General features: G+C 41.8%; 1 protein-coding gene across 4 annotated transcripts; it reads left to right on the forward strand.

Moving 5' to 3' along the window:
• The first annotated feature begins 1,382 nt into the window (after positions 1-1,382).
• On the forward strand, positions 1,383-18,947 carry dgcr2 (DiGeorge syndrome critical region gene 2). Of its 4 annotated transcripts, none has more exons than XM_086187702.1 (11): positions 1,384-1,950; positions 8,311-8,343; positions 11,131-11,253; positions 13,767-13,853; positions 13,943-14,153; positions 14,720-14,796; positions 14,896-15,093; positions 15,170-15,373; positions 16,196-16,348; positions 16,561-16,797; positions 16,881-18,947. In XM_086187702.1, exons 1-11 carry the CDS (start codon positions 1,869-1,871, stop codon positions 17,102-17,104), a joined length of 1,629 nt encoding a protein of 542 aa, XP_086043828.1. In that variant the 5' UTR covers positions 1,384-1,868; the 3' UTR covers positions 17,105-18,947. The 4 variants fall into 4 exon arrangements, with proteins under 4 accessions (XP_086043830.1, XP_086043828.1, XP_086043831.1 ...); XM_086187703.1 differs by having other exon boundaries at positions 1,387-1,950; positions 14,896-15,078; XM_086187704.1 differs by lacking the exon at positions 8,311-8,343 and having other exon boundaries at positions 1,383-1,950.
• The last annotated feature ends 299 nt before the right edge of the window (positions 18,948-19,246 follow it).

The raw sequence follows: 19,246 nt of genomic DNA on the forward strand, positions 1-19,246 counted from the left end.
TGGACAGGTCACCAGTCCATCACAGGACCAACACATAGAGACAGACAACCATTCACACTCACAGTCACACCTACGGTCAATTTAGAGTATCAATCAGCCTCGTCCCCTCTTGATGTCTTTGGACTGTGGGAGGAAGCTGGAGTACCAGAGAGAACCCACACAGGAACAGGGAGAACATGCAGACTCACACAGAAAGATCCTGTGATGGAGCCGGGGCTCGAACCTGGAACCTTCTTGCTGTGAGGCCACAGTGCTGACCACTGTGCTGCTGTAAACCAACTCCGATGGAGCCAATTATTCTGACCACATATTGGTTCTGCGTAGCGGAATCTGTTGCAGACGTCTGGCACAAAGAAGGAGTTTCAAATGCTTGTGGATTAGACTATTTGTTTTAAAACTGGAGAAACGGACTTTAGTAAAACATGAAGAAGACATTATTTTTAGTGGGTTCATTAAAACTATTGTTCCAGCCCGCTGCACCTGTCAAGAGTTCTCTAGATAACTAGTGTTACAGTTTGACCTGTGACCCATCTCCCAAGGTTGGATTGTTGTGAGAAGAGTAGGTTTGCCATTTAAAAAAAACCCAACATGAATAAATGTAGAACATAAATTCATATTTAAGCATTTGTCTTAGTAACACAGCCCTTTCACAGCTGACAGTTTGACAGGTCATAGCACAAAGAAGTAACTAGGTTCTTGTTCAACTAGTACATATAGAGTAACTCGCGATACTTTGCTCCCAATAAGGATAGTATGATGGTACAGTTCTGCCATGGTAAATATTTTACAAGACAATTAATCTGTGATACATCAGGAAATCTGTGTAACTGAATAAGAAATTTCTCTTAAAATGCAGTGTGTGTGTTTGTGTGTGTGTGTATTGATATATTGCATTATGAGATCAGTTAAAAAAATATTCTGACAATTCTGACCCCTAAATAAAGAAGGCAGATATAATATCATGACATTGTTTGGTCAACCTTTAGGATGAGCTTTTAAAATAAGTTCCTTATTGGAAGAATAAGCGTATTTGTTAATTAAACAAAGGCTATACAATTGTTAACTTGAGGTGCTCACTTGTATGACTTTTAATTAGTAAACTGCATAATGGGTATTGACTGATTATCATCTTGTGTAATTATGTGTTTTTCTATTTGACTACTGGAAATAAGAAATGAATAAAGTGTGCTGCTTTTGCTCTGCTTTGGCCGCCTCTAGAATTTGTGTTTATCTAACTTTTGACACCGTTTTCTTTTCCATAAATCGGTTTCGAATATCGGTTATCATCTCCTTGCCTCCTGATAGTAACGGTTTCGGGGTGTGTGTTGGCAGCTGCTGTGTGTGTTGGCTCTTGCGTGATACAGAGCTCCGAACCGTGCCAGCCGTCACTTCTATACAACGAATATACAACGATATCCACTCACTATCATTTATGAATATTCTGAGTTGGATTCAACACATCATGATAATCTCAACCGATACCCCCCTCGGTTGTCTTGTCCCGGCGAATATAATCGGTGAAACTCCGCCCCGAACCTCCAGCTGATAGCGTTGCATGTTTGGGATTGTTGTGATGGGAGGACGCGGCCATCTTGGACAAGCGCCGCTTCTTTGCTGCGAGCAGTAGGGGAGGACGGACGACTTAGAGGCAGTTAGCTAACTGCTCTGCTGGGTCAACTGCAACCTGGAGCTGGTTACTATGAACCTCATGCGTTGTTTCCCCTCGTTAGCTGTCGCTTTTAGTCCATAAAAATGAAGGAAAATAGTATGAAGCGTTCAACGTTATAAACCCGAGGGGGTGGAGGCCGTGCGGATCCGCTGTATGTTTTACATTTCTGGATAGAGGAGTTACTATGAATGGAGGATAAATGTTGCCAAAGGCTGACAGCAGCGGTTTCGTCCTCTTCTCTCTTCTCTTTGTCCTCACATTAACGGACCCACCACGGACAGGTAAATACATCCAAGTTGTATCTTTTCTTATGTAAACAAGCCAAGAATAACCGCACATGCAACGTTAGCATCGAGCCAAAGTAGACGATCTGGCGAAGAGGCCTACTAGACCAGGGGCTCGAGTCGTTTTTAAACCGCTGTTGTGCTGCTGCTGGGCGGGTTTACATGGTCGCCTCGCTGTCGGTACTGAGGTGGTGAATTGCATTAAAATCGGTATAGTAAAAGCTCAAGTTGGTACGATTGTTAAGCAGTCGACACGGGTGCGTAATCTCCTGAATTTTTTAAAAAGGCTTCTTTTCCTTTATAAATTCCCGTTTTTATTATCATACGTTATATTTAGTTGGACTTTTAACTCAGCAGAGATGTGTTGGGAAATTGTGTCACATTTGACTCATATTTTTAACTGCGCGTTTCGTCCTGATGATGTGTGCTCAGTTTAGCATCCACTTCTCGCTTGGCTGTAATTTGAAAGGCATGTTAGGGATTCATGCTCCTGCAGCAGGAACACGGCTTTTCTACTCTCATCCGCTAATAGCTGCACAACTAAAACAGCTTTCTCTATAGTGAAAATGTCTTGGACCATATTTATATGATAAGTAGATGAAAGCCGTATTTTCCACCTCAAGTCGATGTTATTTTCTCAAAGCTAGACACGCATATTGATGACAACATATGGTTCACAGTTTAACCAATACAATACAATAAATAACACTTCCATCGCATATTTGTGTGGTATTAGTTGCCCGCCCTGCAAAATCATGCAACCACTTCCACTTTAATCACTACTCTTCCACTGAATGTTTTTGTGTTTATTAATTAAACAGTTGTAGTGTTGTATTATCTAAACAGAGAAATGATTGGAGGCATGTCCTGAAATGTGGCTTTATAAGTAGATACCTTTTTTTTCTTGAATCCATCAAAACAACAAGAAGACAAATATATCTTTTTTTTTTCTTCATTTGAGTATCATCGTTGATAGAAGCAACACATCCATTGAACCCGCAGTCAATCATGTGATCATTTTTGATTCAAAGGAGTCAAACAAAACCTCAACATGTTTCTTCTTACTCCCTGTCTCTGTCTTGCCCTTGGGCAGAAATTATTTTTGTTTTCAGATGTTCTTTATGGTTAATTTCACGTAATTGTAGAGCGTAATCAACTGTTATTATTGGTCTCTTCAAGGGAGAGTGAATTACGGTGCTGTAACTCGAACTAACACCTTTTGTGTATACAACTTGAGCGAGTAACTGGAAAAGCAAATCTCAGCTGTCATCCACATTTCATGCCGTGTGCCACAAATAGAACTTTGCTTGGGCTTCACTTGTTTCAAAATATTTGGCTTGTATTTTTTGGCTGATTCATCATGCCTGGGCTCCGATGAGAGGAATCCCTGTTTTCATGCATTTTGCACTAAATCAGTTAAGGGGGGGTGCGATCTTGTCGAGCATGCAGGCGTTCATCACATGCAAGGTGGGCTTCCTGGAACTTTAGGTCATCATGACTTGGATATAATCCAGTGTACTGTAACATGATTTTAAAAACACTTTTAATTTAAATATATCGCTGAAGTCTGTCTTTTAGAAGGAATTGCTATGATTATGGACATGTTCCATGGTTAGCTATGTGTTTGTCATATGACTGGTTTAGGTAGTTGCCATGATATAAAAACATGGATTCCAGGCAGATTGCAACTTGAAATTATGCCTGATCAGAAATACATTGCCCATTTATTTTTCCTACCTTCTTGCTAAACCAAACCGAAGAAATCTTGTCAAGCCTCCAACTCCCCGTAAATCACGGGGACGGCTCAAGAGCACTTAATCATGTTCGATACCACGCCTGGAGTATCTGCAGACACCAATGATGTGTCCCTTCTTAGCAGTTAATAATGCTGGAGGACTTTGCTTCATCTGCTGTCTAAAACATGTAAATGGTAAGCAAATTTTTAACTGTACTTCTCTACAGGTGGAGATCTGAGATCAGAGTAGGACAACCTATTAAAATAAGACAGATGAAAGGCCAGCAAGCAAATCACTGGGATTAGTTTATTGCAGTGTAATGGCCAATCTTGTCTTCCTCAGAGACGATCAATGCTGGTCTGGTTGGGACCTCTAGGTAGAGTCCTCCCTCAAATATTCCCTTCACTGTTTGTTTGTAAGCAGTTGAGCATGTCTACTTAATCAGTCACTGCCATTGTATTCTCATAGTTGTTCCAAAACCCGTGATCAGGCTGTTTTGGTCTATGTGAACACAGCAGTTTAATTCAGATTGGGATGAATCAAGTGGGCCGAGATGACAAAGAGAGTGCACTCAGCTTGCTAGTCGTCTGTTTGCAGTTAGAACTCGGTCAACTGAAGCAACTGTAGAACATTTCATAGCAACATTTGCAATTCAGGATTATTTTCTAAGGCTCATAATTGATTCATGATATGATATGAAAAGGTTTAATGGGAGCAGCAGCACCTCACAACATAAATGACCAACAAAGCAGGCTATATTTATTTATTCGGGAAAATGGGGCCAATATGATACAATATATTTGACAGTATGTGTATTGGAGAGTGTTTTTTAAATGGATCGGAGAAATTTTGATCGTGCGAGAGCAGTAATCTAATTAGTGATGTGTTCAAAATAAATCAAAAATGCCCAAATGTATATATTTACATTTTGTCAGATCAATCCAGTTCCCTTTGTGAGTTTTGTGGGTTTGATTTTGGACACTGACGTTGTATCCGGTGAGCAGCAGAACTTTTTTTGTGAATGGCATTTGTTTACAACTTTTGGCCACCGGTGAATGTTTGAACACAAACAAACAGAGGCACAGTTGCAGCTGTTGTATAATTTTAGCCACTGAATCGGAACAAACCAAACATGCTACAGGTGTACAAAGCCTGGATTAGCCTGGACTACTTCAATCCAAATACAAAATAAGCAAGGAGGTTCAGCACCATGAACTTAGTATGGTTAGTACATAATTGAAAATGAATGTCAGTCTGCGGAGTTAAATGCGTCACAATCTGTTTTATTTCCTTGTATTAGTGCGATGCACCATTGCTATGAGGAGGAAGAAATCAGCTGAAGGGAGCTGAGGGACAGACATGACCTTCAGACTTTAATTCCTTCACATCTGAAATGTTTTGCAACATCTTGTTTCTGCTGCTGCTCTTTTGTGTTGCTCAATAGTTGAAAGTAGGCTGGAGTCTTATCAAGGTATTATGGTATTATAGCGCAAGGCACGCGTCACCAGAGAGCAACCTCCACACTGAATGACAGGGGTGGGAATCTGTGCACCTTTGATTCCAAGTCAGAGGGCAACAATTTGATTACACTGTTAATGACTCAGCCCAGTTTATGATGTGTACTTGCTACTTTAAAAACACAGAGCATGTGGGTATTAACCCGTAATGAAAATAAATTGATGGATTTGGCAGCTATCACTTATTAAACACTGTTCAACAAGACTGCTCATACTATCCTGCCACAGGTCAGCACTCCCAAACATTGTGAAAGTTTAAAATAATTTTTCCTTTTATTCTAAAACATTTGTAGAAATCCATAAAATGTTTTATTTATGGCATTTTTTTCCTCTTCATAAATGACAGATTATTTGTCCATCAAACCAATACAGATATTTAAAAAATGACAGATTAGCTGATGTTATTGTGCATTCTTATCAAGTTTGGAAAGGAAAGTCCTTATCCATCTACCAGCCCTGATGATTATTATTATTATTAGGTGTTTTGTTAAGCAGTTTCAACGTGCATCACATGAGAAACAAAACTCCTGATAAGCGACACATCATTTTCGGCCCCCAAATTCGCTGTATGTTCTTTTTAGAATGTCGAAAAACTAAAGGTATTCAAATGAAGTGTCTCCTTTCATCCACCCAGTGCAGAGATAATACATAATCATGAGATAGAAAAGACTAGATGACCATTCAGACTGGCTGCTTTTAGCGGTGAGTCTCAGCGTCCGTGAATCATCAGGGTGATGCAGCACATACATGGCCAGTTTACTGTGCCGCTGTTGCTCTCCGGGGGAACGGAGTTAGGGAAGTTGCTCATTCTTGTGTTCCTGTTGGTTATGTAAGACATGCAGAGGGTCACTTCTCTCAGGGTAGCCAGGGTTCATTCATTTCTAGAGTTGGCTTCACAAAAATAGATTGTTATTCCGCCCATGGCCTGCAGAGTGTAAATATTAGAAAAACACAGACCCAGGCCAGTTATCATTCATCAGCCATTCATGCTGATGCTGTGTGCAGGCGCTAACCACAGCAGGGAGAAACTGAATGTGAGCATGGAAGTCATGAAGCTCTCAGCAGTTGACCATTCAAACACTCAAATCACCAGACAGATGAGATCACGACAGAGGAAGTGTACTCCATTTCTTTTGATCTGGAGATGCACAAGCTGTACCTTCATCATGTAACAACTGATACCCTCAGTAGAAGGCTGGTGCTATCTGAATAAATTCCACTGGTGTGTGTGCTGCAGCAGCGCTGTTATTAGGGTAGCATGAATACTGATGCGTGCACGCAGGCAGCACGTCCCTACTCAGACAGCACTAACATCCTCAACAGGAGTAATAACCTGCTGCGTTTACTCTGCTACTAACAGCTTCCTGGAAAAACACAAACTTGACAACCTACGGCTTCCTGAATTTCTCATTTAACGATCAAGTCATGTGGAATATGCTGATGTTAGTCAGATTTGAGGAGCTTTGTACATACAGCATATTCAGAATATGCATCTCAAATCTGCGTTAACATCAGTTAGGCTCTTGAAGCACATGTTATTCTGCCTGTTCAAGACCAGATGCTTTAGCTTAATGCTACCTTGCAGACTGCTAACAAGCAAGATAATGTAGCTCCTCTAATTTCCCGAAATATGAGTATTATTACTCATTTATTTATTTATATATATATATATATATATATATATATAATTTAAAAAAGCAAGGAAACTGTAAAATAGCACTTGACATTACTTCCTCTTCTTTCAGTAATACACATTATAAGACATTATATCTGTATTCTCCTAGAAAGTGTGTCATACATCAACCAGAGAGGAGGGCAACAACAAAAGTGAACTTTAGTTCCGCCCTTAATCTTGCTGACAAGTCTAGCTAGTCAGAATCTGTTACGTCTGCATGTAAAAACAGAAATATTAGTTTTCCGTTGCCATGCATTTTTATATGCCATGTATATTATTATTCAGAATATGAATCAATTTTGGAAACCTGGAACAATGGTGGAACATGAGTGCTTGTAAACTAGTCAAATTAAGAGTCAGTGTGGGTTTAAAACTAAGAGCCAAAAATATTCAAACACACAGATACTGACGTCATAAATCTCGGATGTATTTGGGATACATGGTCTTGAATGCCATCAATCATTTGACACATACTCAGGTCAAGAGTCTGAGACAGATCTGTAATGCCTCTCAATCCACTTAGCTTTAACTAAGATGAGCTGATGTCTGCTTGGGGCTTTCAAAACCTCTTTTGGCAGAGTCAAGGCAATCTGCATTAAGATCAGCCTTAAAGGAAGGACCAGGGTTGGATAGCTCGGCCTGCATGTCATACAGAGTGAAAGCAATTATTCTTAAATTGTAGATTTCCAGTCTTCTCTTCTGAATTTTAAGCGAGACGGTGTGGAAATTAAGGCTGTACCTGGTAGAGCTGATAGAAAGCTGGTTTTGCTGTATAATATTAAAATATAGTGGTATAAGTTGAGATGCCTTTTATTTGAAAATGGGTTTGATTGTGTGTGTGTGTGTGTGTGTGTGTGTGTGTGTGTGTGTGTGTTTTAATTCCTCAACAATCTTGAAGCTGTACTGTGTTTGGGTGAAGCTGTTTACACGTACTGAGTTCCTTCAATATAAGCGAAGCTGCAGTGTGACGGAAGTAAATGTTTAAAAAGCATAACTGGTCCTTGTGGAACGTTTTGAATTTGTGTGTCATCAATTTGTGCTGTGGGATCTGTTTCAACTGTGCATAGTCAGTCTCTCCGTTCACAAAGGTGGCTGGTACACAGATGAAACAACAGCTACAGACTGGAAATCGCACCGTTGTTTTTCTGAGTTAAAATAGTGCAACCGTATCTGTCAGGTGAGTGGGGGGTTCAGCTCCATGGGTAAACACAGCAGGGACAGGTGGACCGATGGTCAAGTTACTGGACAGGAAGTTTGGAAATCACAAAAGACATCTATAGATATAGATGTCGTTCGAGACAACAGGATTCTCTTTTTTTTTTTAAACCACACGTTTGATCGGCTTCAACTCAAGCACAATTTGAAAAACTGTAAAGAGCAGGACACTGACATGCAGGATAGTTCACCCTATTGTTTCTATTTGTTGCAGGTCCGCGGCTAGCTCTGGCAAGATTATTGTCAGGTAAGCAAGCAGTGTGTCTCCCAGTGTAGTGGCTGTCTGACATCTACGTTAGAATATATCAGCAGCAACCTCAGTGTCAACAGTTAATCACCAGATAAAGAAACCCTCTCCATGATGGTGTCTCCTTAACTGGTCTGTCAGTGCCCAGCCACACTTTATATTTCAGTGTTCCTCAAGGGTAGATGAGTGGGGGGTGGGGGTGGGGGTTTTACCTGGGTTGTATGCATTTGTGTAATACGCTGTGTGTCCAAGGGTGTGTATGTGCGTGCATGAATGAGGGCACGGGGGGGGGGGGTCATGGATGTTAATTTACTTTTATTTTTTTTAATGTGAAGCACTTTGAGTTGCATTTCTTTTACTGTATGTATGAAAGGTTCTCTATAAATAAAGTTTGATTTGATTTGATGTAGGTCAGGCCTGAAAACATGCTAATGTCTTACTCCTTAAAAGGGTTTCTCTACAGAAGACCAGACATTATTAATATTATTAAGTGAATTATTGAATCAATGAATTGTTTGAATAATTTACTGAGAAGATAATTTTGTTTGTTGTTGAGAGATGATGACCCCAACCAATACTTGCTATCATGGCTAGTGACAAGTTGGGTAAAAGGCCATATTGTGATTATTTTGTACAATATTACAATATAGTAAACATGTGATTTCACAAGTTTTATTAACTGGTTATCAAAAAACAAAACAAATTATCGATAATTCTGAACTGCGCGTCTCTGAACTCAAATATACATTGCATAAAAAAATAGAAAAAATTTGGGCCATGTGATTTTTAAAATGTGATTTACTGATTTAAGTGACGATAATAAAGATACTTTTTAAGAAGACACAGACATTTTTCCAATTCCATATTTGTGCAGAGGTTGTTGTTTTTTTGTACGGTTATACATTTTCAGTCGTGTTTTAAACACTCTTGGTTACTAAAATTGAAAAGATGAAGGAATTAGGATTTAAAATGAAAGTGTGTGAAAAATGATGTGGCTGGGGACTGATACCTTGGTGTGTGAATTATGTCGATTCGTTTTCGTCTTGACTCACATTTGCATCAACATTATGTAGTAACCATTGCACATAACCAAACTGCTGCAAACTATTGCTAAATGACAAAATTTGACAGTGGCAGTGCACATAAGCTGCTGTCTTGTGACATCAATCAGAGAAATTTCACAAGAGGCAAAAAAATAAAAGCGGCTGCTGAGTCTGTGAGTTCTCTGTGAGTCAGCCAAAGATCATTTCTAAGATAAGATGGGACATGTCGTTTCACTAACAGTTTGTGTCATATCAGTTTTGAATCAGGTGATATCAGCTGTGTAGGTTTAATAGTTCTGAACCAGCACCTTGGGTGTTGGAATTAAGTTTCATGTGAAAACTGCTCTTTTCTTTCAGTGTTCCAGACAAACATATTAAATCAGCATCACGTAACTTCTGCATCTGTAACAGTCTCAGTATTACCAGTATAAAAGTCCTCAGACACACATCCCCAATACTGACTTTTACTAGAGCATGACAGTTGAGTGGCGTCTCCTGCGATCGTTAACAACACCGACTTGTGTTTTAGGCCCTTCATGAACTCATGCTTCATGTGAATCACTCATGGTGTGGAGGCTCACTGAGCACCAGTTGCTTAAGGATATAAAGAAACAAAAAACCCTCAGTGTGTGTGTGTGTGTGTGTGTGTGTGCGTGCGTGCTGTAATGCTTCATATCAGAAATACATAGACATCTGTTTTTATCTGTGTATGCCGGTTGTCTACAGTCATGATCAGACTTGTCTACAGACATGGTTGATTTGTGCATTTCTCTAAACTTGTTTAGTTACCCAGTGTCTCAGTTTCTCTGGCATTCCCACCAATGATCTTTCCCTCCACTGCTTTGTTGGGGTATTAGATTTGTGAAAGGGTCAACAGGTCGACAGGAAATGTGTCCACCTGCTTCTCATTTAGTCTACTCACTGGGTGCCGTGGTAGTGCTCAGCCTTGTTTTCCCTGGATTGGGTCTTTTGTTTGCTCCTGGGAGAACATCATAAATCTGGTTTGATCTATTCCAGAGTTTTCACTCCACCACCTAGATTTTTTCTTGTTTTATTCATTGGCATTAAATCTCCCATGGCTTAAAGGGACACACCAACTCTTCTTTTTTTTCATTCTCCCCAGAGCCAGACAAGGAGATAGATAGTGTGCTGGATTAGGGAGCTGAGACCAGCTGACTGCTACTTAGCTTAGCACAATGAACGGAAGTGGTTGGGAAGTGTGAGCATAACTCTATCGAATACACGTTTCCCCAAAACTGTTTTTACTTGCATTGTTGTTGTTAACGTTGTTCACAATATTTCTTAGGAAATAATTCAAAATGAAGAGTTATAGTGATGTAAGAATCCGACAGTCAGGACTACTTTCCTGATAAAACCACTGGGTGCAGGGATTTGACACAGGACCTCAACACTAGAAGAGTGACCGCTTCTACTAAACATGGCTGACTTTGTAAGGGAGGATGGAGAGAAGCCACAATCCTGAACCTTACCTGTTTGATTACTTTTGACTGAGGTATGCTAAAACTTCCCACCCACTACCATTCATCGTGCTAAGCTAACTAGCAGAGGGCTGCACACAGAGTAAAGAAGGCTGTCTATCTTCTGGTCTGACTCTTTGGAAGATGAGAAATAAGCACTTTCCCTAAAATGTTGTCATATTTCTTTTAAACTGGGTTCCTCTTGATTCTAAATATCTCAGTCATATGCATGTTTGACCATCCAAACTGTCCTGTTGTTATTTCAGAGCAGCGCTGCAGTCCTGGGCAGTTTGCCTGCCGCAGTGGAAAGATGCAGTGTATCCCTATGTCCTGGCAGTGTGACGGCTGGACTGCGTGTGAGGACAAGAGTGACGAGATGGACTGTCCCCGTGAGTAGAACTCACCTTCCTCACCTTTTACAACCGAGTGATATCTGGAAAGAATAGCGCCACACATGGCGATACTTGGAAACGGTTGTGGATCCATATTTGCCAACTTGTAGTTTAAATGCAGCCCTGCCTTAATTGCAGTTCATCCCAGTCGTGTGTGTGTGTGTGTGTGTGTGTGTGTGTGTGCGCGTGCGCGCGCGTGCAGTGCACCAAACAACTCGTGCATGATTTTAAGAACAGGGTAAGGAACATAACTTCCCTCCTAGACTATCAGTAACTGAAAATACCGCAATAGCAGATCCAGCCAGACGGCATGGGAAGGCAGAGGGAGACGAGGTTTAATGCTGCACACGCGTCTGTGTCTGTGTTTTGGTTTGACTGTTTGTTGATCTCTTCTACACCGCAGGCATGTTTCAGTACTAAACCTTTGACCGAAATCCTATTGTTTTCCCCTCTTTAATCTGGAGAGACCTTATCCCCAGATCTCTGGCTGCATAATGGGAATTATTGAAAGGATTGAGCACAGCATGTGACCTCCATACAGCAGTAGCTGTGCATGCTTTGAATTAAAGCCGCAGGCATGCCAGCAACACGGCATGAGGTTTTAAAAACCAACATTATAGTACAGGCTATGAAAGCAGCAATTGTTTTACAACAGTGAGTACTGTTTATTCACCAATAAATTGCCTGTACTGTATATGTTCTTTGTAATCACAAGCAAATCTGCTGATTATCACCCATTGTTCTGGCTCCGCTCTGCATTTTTACCCATTTGTAATGTGCTCTCTGGTCACAGTTTCCCTGGTCAAACTCAAGCAAAGCTCAGAGAGGGGTTTTTCGTCAGCTACATCAACAGCCTTCAGAAATCAATCTTCTTGTTTCAGATTAGCTCTGAAAGCATGGAAAGGTGGAGAAATCTGTGCCACAGATTCCAGTGAGATTAATACCAGGGACAACTGTTCAACACTCGTATGACTAGCCGCCATTATGGTCAACATAGTAGGTGGAGTACATAATGTTTGGTGTCAGATGAAACATGATAAACGATAAATCCATAGACTGATAGCACATTTTCTAAAACCTGCCTTCAGAACACAGATCGGCAGAGATGCACAGAGTGAATCTACCTTATGTTACAGATTATTATTGATAATTATCTGCCTCTCTCAGGCAATATGATGATGATGATCCTTACATGTTTGTATTCAAAAGCAGTTCAAAACGTTAGGTCCAATTTCTGTCTTGTGGAACGAGTTGAAACAAGTTCTTCTGAGTCTCAAAACATTTCTCTTCTTGTGAATTACATCAAATTCCCAAACATATGAACATAACCACACTCGCCCCCCCCCCCCCCCCCCCCCCCTCCTGTGATGGCGCTGGCTGCTAGTACTTTGTATTCCTTCAGTACTTCTTCAGCGCACTGACAATCTCTCTGGTGTAATGTTTATGTTAAACTGAGAACTTCACCCCTCTTCACCAGACCCTTGAGGTTCAAGCATGTCACATTTCAGCGTACGTTTTTCTGATACTGTGAAACAAGTCCACACTCTGTCTGATATCTTGAGTGTGACAACTTCCTCTTCTTTATTTCAGCATTACTGCAGCACAATCCATCAGCTATAATTTTTATTTTTAGAAAAATGAACAAGATAGCATTGTTATGATCCGCTAATAATTCATCAGGACTGAGATATATCAGCAGAGGAAACTCCGGCTTTTTCTCTGCTCCTTCAGCACTCCCACTTCCGTACTTGCATGCAGAAGAGGAACACTTGGCCTACTGTTGTCCTGAAAAATCAGCTGTATGTGATTGTGATTATTTGACTCATTTTTCAGGGAAAATGGCTCGCACTGACAAACCGAAACAACATTGACTGTGTCTTTCTTGTCCTCCATCTTTGTACTCACAAATATACTTTAAGGATACAATGTGCAATGTACTTGCATGTGTCTTAAGCAGGTTTTTTTTTTTTTTTTTTTTTTTTTTTTAGTTCTCCTTTTATCTTCCTCAAATCTGCGCAAACTTCCTTGATCGTTGTTTGGTTTGATGGTTTCCTAGTATTCTAAAGTTCAGCATGCAATGTACACTGAAGGAGGAAATGTTGGTTGGAGGCTCGTGAATCAAATACAAAGACAGAAGGAGAACTGTGGAGCACCAGCGTCTGTAATCGCTCGCAGCCTGTTTTAAGATATGTGCCTGGTCACTTACTGCAACACAGCTAACATTTTTAATCACATATGAACAAGTTAATTAATTTCATTTTTCAGAATAAATTTCTTTGCATAGATAGTTTAGAAAGCAAGCGTCGCGACAACTTTTATATTTGACAGACGATCGGACAAACAAAAGGTTTGAGTTGTGTTTTAAAACCAGAGAAGCACTGCTGCATGATATCACAAACAAACAATTTCAAAAAAGAAAGAAAAGAAAAGCTGCTCTTGGAGAACTACTTGACGACGATAATTGAAAATAAAGAGTCCACATTTATTGACCTTGAGTTGTGTTTTTGCAGCTGTAAAAGAAGAACGGTTTCATTTTGGCAACGGTTACGACCAGGTGGAAGACGTCATGGGTGTGGCTCAGCCCGTGCGCTTCAACAGTAAGAATCTCACTTCCTGTCAACGTTGGTTAATCAATCAGTTGTTAAGTCATCCATTGTGATGATGCGCCAATCTGTGTCACCCACAGAGAAATGTCCCAGTGGGTGGCACCACTACGAGAAGACAGCCAGCTGCTACAAAGTGTACCTGAGGAATGAGAACTACTGGCAGGCTGTGGACACTTGTCAGAAAGTCAACGGCTCCCTGGCTACGTTTGTTACCAACGAAGAGCTGCAGTTCATCCTGAAGATCGAGGTGGACTTTGACGACAAAGTCTGTGAGCGCAAAGACCAGTGCACGTACGTTTCTAAACATTGTAAAGATCAAAATGATAGTCCTTCATAATAGAGTTCTCAGCTGAAAGGAGCTTTGAATGGTTGTAGTGTAGGGTCAGAAATACAGAGGGATATTTGCAGTTTCTGTGTAAAAAGAAACCGAAGCTAGCTGGTGAACAGGAATGCTTGAAAATTATGACTGTCATGCTTTCATTAATTTATGGAGGAAGATTTATTATCCTGGGAATCTCAAAACCGTAGTCCAAACCTCTAATGACATACAGCCAAGTTTCAGCACATCCTCTCCTTTCTTACAGGCGAGCTAGTGACCAGTAGCAGCAGTTACACTGGCTGTTATACACACTCTTACACTTAAATTCAGTTTTTGTGTATTAGGGTAGACAAAATATGAGCAGCAAGAGCGCTTGATGTACCCTGCCACAGTTTAACAACACTTTTAATGAATATATTCAAAATTCAACTAAATCCACACATCAGCTGCCATCTAGATGTACTCGATGGCAGGCAAGAGGACCAAGACATTTGACCATTTGACTTCTTGTAATTCTCTCCTTTGTTCTGTTTTGGAGGTTTTGGGTGGGCTACCAGTATGTGATCACCAATCAGAACCACTCTCTGGAGGGCCGCTGGGAGGTAGCATACAAAGGTCCCTCCTTTTTTTGTTTTCTTTTGTTTTTTTAAAGAAATTAAACTGATGACTGTATCATGAGTGTTGCGGTGCTCAACGTTCTTTGTGTGTGAACAGGGTCGATGCAGGTGTTTCTGCCACCTGATGGTCTGACCAGTTTTGACGAGGCGTCTCCCACCCAGGACAACGTCTTCTGCGCCCAGCTGCAGCGCTTTCAGATCAAAAACATGAACGAACGAGGTCTGCACAGCTGGCACGCCGAGAACTGTTACAAGAAGTTCCCCTTCCTCTGCAAGAGGAGTACGAGCTCATTCAGTCTGTATCCGAATTCTTCAAGGTGGATTTTCAAGCAGGACTTTGTCTTCACATTGTGTATTGTTTTTTTTAACAGGACAAACATGTGTGGATATAAAGGACAATGTTGTCAATGAGGGCTACTACTTCACCCCTAAGGGAGACGACCCCTGTCTCAGCTGCACGTGTCATGACGGCGAGCCTGAGATGTGTGTGGCGGCGCTGTGTGAGCGGCCGCAGGGCTGCCAGCACTTCCGCAAGGACCCCAAAGAGTGCTGCAAGTTCACTTGCCTGGATCCAGGTAGGAGCCCGCAGGGCAGGGCAGGGGCTTATGTCACTAGGATATAAAAGGTGCTGCAATCGTTTCACCGTAATGTACCAAATGATGATGTCACGGGGGCGTGACACTGCTGCCGACCTCTACAGAGATTCACCCTGAAGCTGTCTGGACTCAGCTGAACTGATTCCAGATGTTTTCACCATGACATCTTTGATTCTTTATTTTGAAAGAATGTAGTGAGAAGGGGAACGGACTCATGAAGTGACACCGTGGTAGAGAATAGCCAGCGCCTCATTCCTGCTGCCACCAAGTGGCCAAAAGTTTCATTCATGTTGAACAGTTGAATGAAAAGACAATAAAGGATCTGCTCCCAATAATTCTGTTCATTCATTCATGTACGTGAATCAATCTAATGTCATGTATTTACTGCAGCCTGCACATGTTCTCTCAGCCTGGGTGATATTTCACGTTGTGCTTCAGTGCCCAGTTTATCGTTTTAAAACATGTGAATAATAGTTTCTGGTATTAATGAAAATAATTTTGCCTGCTTTAATTTTTCTCCTCTAATGAAGTGTGTTAAGAATCATTTTGGACTAATGTGATCACATGACAGCAGAGTTGCTTTCAGAGTGAGGCAAGAACAATGTTGTTTTTTTTCCTCATGGTGTTAAAACCTAGTTTGAGTTAGTATGATCAGATCATCTGTTCCAGCCTGGCTCGCACGCACGCCCCCCCCCAATGGAGACTCAACTCAAACCACATTAGTGTCATTCATCTAAAACAAGCCAACTTGCTGTCGGGGGTTATTTTTCTCATTTGTCTCTTTCTCCAATCTCCCCTCAGATGGAAACAGTCTGTTTGACTCGATGGCCAGCGGGATGAGGCTGATCGTCAGCTGCATCTCGTCCTTCCTCATCCTCTCTCTGCTGCTCTTCATGGTGCACAGACTCCGCCAGCGCAGACGCGAGCGCATCGAAACACTCATCGGTGGAAACTGTGAGCAACACGTCACTGATCATAACTTAGTCACACAGCAACACTTTATCATCGAGTTTAGGATGGAGCTTTGATTTCATGGTAATATCGGATGCTTGCGTAATCTAAGATGATTTCATTTCCATAGGTGGCCACATTCTGCCTTTTTTAGCCTGTTGATTTTGTGCTCTGTTGAAGTGGATGTGTTTGTGGATCTTTGATGCCATCCTCAGTGCACCACTTCAACCTCGGGAGACGAGTTCCAGGCTTCGACTACGGCCCTGATGCCTTTGGCACCGGCCTCACTCCCCTGCATCTGTCCGATGATGGCGAGGGAGGAGCTTTTCACTTCCAGGAGCCTCCACCGCCATACGCAGCCTACAAATACCCAGACATCCCACACCCTGACGACCCCCCTCCCCCGTATGAGGCTTCCATCAACCCTGACAGCCTCCTCTACGTGGACCTGGGTAGGCTCACACCCTTGCTCTTGTCCCTCGTGTCTCACATCTTGAGCATAAGAGTCATTCTCTCTCTTTGCCATCACCTGCAGGACACACCGGCGTTTCCATGGTGCCGAGCCACATGGTCGACGGTCTCCAGGCTGATATTTCCAACACTTCTGGTCCTGCGCCAGAGTCGGCGCCACCCTCTCAGGAGAGGGAGGACTCCATTGATAGCAGCACCCTCCTGGTGGGGCCCGACACCCCGACAGATGGCCAGGCCCCCGCCTCCATGCCTGCAGACTGCGCCTCCTCCCTCAGCACTGTGGTATAGGACTGTGGACGGACATTACCTGCTGATCCAGGAAGGTCACGAGTTGCTCCACCAGGAGGGGAGGTGGCCAACTGTCCTTTCAGCTCCAACACTGACTTTCAGCTTGTACAGACATCACACGAGGAGGAGTGGCCTGATTCTGTTGCTTTTGTGAGACACTGGCATCAGAGGAAGCAGAGAGGCCCCAATCTGTACAGAGAAGGACATTAAGGCCACTCTTTTACTTTACGCTTCGACTGAGCTTTTGAAACATCTCAGTGACGACCGCGACCGGTGGAGAGGCCCTGATGTAAATACCCCCTCCCCCCCTCAGGTCTGCGCCGCTCGGATTTGTTATACTCGTGTGTCGCTCCAGCACAACGCGACAGACGACAGACACACCGTAAAGCCAGCTTGTCCCCTCTCTTTTTTTTCTCTGTTTGCATCATCCCATAATTGGACCTTTATGGATCACCAAGCAACAATAACATTCTCATCCTGTCACCTTCTTGATGGGACTGATACACCCCGAAGCAAAGCGGTGTGTGTTTTTGTAGTTGCAGTAACAAGAACGTACATTTAGTTTCCTTTTATTCGCTACTGCTGACACATGTATCTACAGTTGTGGTACTGATACATCTCAGTTTTGTATCGTGGGTTTTTTTTTTTTTTTCCATTCTCTTCTTTTCTGGGATCAGTTTTGATGACGAATGTTTTATTGTGGAATAGAATCAGTCAGAATTAATCAGCAGAGAGAAGTCATGAATCCTTTCATGTGTTAAGGATGATATCCCATGATTAAATTCCAACTTTATTTATTTACAATAACTATTGTCAATCATTTAATCTTTAAAAACGTCCCCGTTTGTTTATTAACTTTTTGCTGAGTCATTGTGTGTTTAGCAAATTAAAGCTCAATGTTTTGCACGCCCATCTGTTGATTAAATCAGGGTTTCGCTTTTCTTGTTTATGCTGCCCTCCCCTCAGTGTGTGTGTGTGTGTGTGTGTGTGTCTTCTGTTGTTTCTTTTCAGCTACTGATGAAGATGATGTCACTGACTGTAGCTGGGAGTCTTTTGTTTTCACTGTCATGAGTTTTCTTACGGCTTTTGTCCCTTAGCGGGATCAAAGTTAAAACACGACGAAGAAGTAATAAAACCGTGGCAGTGATTTATAGAACCCTGACAATCGTTTGATGAATTAAAGCGGGAAGAAGTTTGGATCGCTGCGAGTCGACCTGCAGCCACCAGCGTAGACAGAATAACAACTGTGTGTGTGTGTGTGTGTGGGCACTTCATGTTTGAATGTGTATAAAACACTATCTGCTTATTTAGCCCCGTATTTTCATTTCTTTTGGCTTTGACAATCCTCAGTGGATTCTTCAATAAACCAACTCATACATTGTGGAAACAAGTTTGCATGTGTGTGTTTCAGAGATGTTGGTTTGGATTTTTTTTTTTTTTTTTTTTTTAATTTTTCATCAGTTAAGTTTTTATTTTCCTTGTTTTTGGACCTGCATGTGTTTTTGTTTTTATGTTTGTTTTTTAATTTTCTTTGGCATGCTGAGAGATTTTTGTTTTGTTTTCAAGTCTGTCCTGTACAGTAGGTTTTTAATTTTAATATCTGGTGATGTCACAAACCTGCCAATGACACTATTGTTTCTGTGCAAGGCTATGGTGGTAGTGTGACCACTAACTTCATTGAGTTACAAATGTCTTTTATTTCATAACCGTTAAATTAAAAAAAAAAAAAACTGCTTCATTTGCAGGGAGGGTTTGTGTTTTTCTGATGTAGATGTACATCTAATCAAATGCCAAATAAATTGCACCATGAAGGACGACTCACGCGTGGCTGAGTGTGAACACATACTGAAGTGTACGGTGACCCTCGTCAGTCGTGACATTGAGCTGATCTTGCTTAGGAAATACCTCTGTCTGCAAATGTCACCGAGGATTAAGGTGGGATGCGGGGGAATCCCCTCCCAGTGAGAGAAATCCCACCCACAGCAATAAAAAGATTCAAATTCTTCAATGAAAGCAGATCTAGAGCACCTGGCTGTGACTCACGCGGCAGCAGAGCAGTGACGCTGTTAAGCTGCCAGAGAACAACCCAGGCTTTGTTACCACGGCGACACAATCGCTGCTTATTCCTGCACGAGAGACGCT

This window comes from Aulostomus chinensis, chromosome 19 (genome assembly GCF_037954235.1).
Source record: "Aulostomus chinensis isolate RoL2024-O1b breed Wild chromosome 19, RoL_Achi_v1.0, whole genome shotgun sequence".
Lineage (NCBI taxonomy): Eukaryota > Metazoa > Chordata > Actinopteri > Syngnathiformes > Aulostomidae > Aulostomus > Aulostomus chinensis.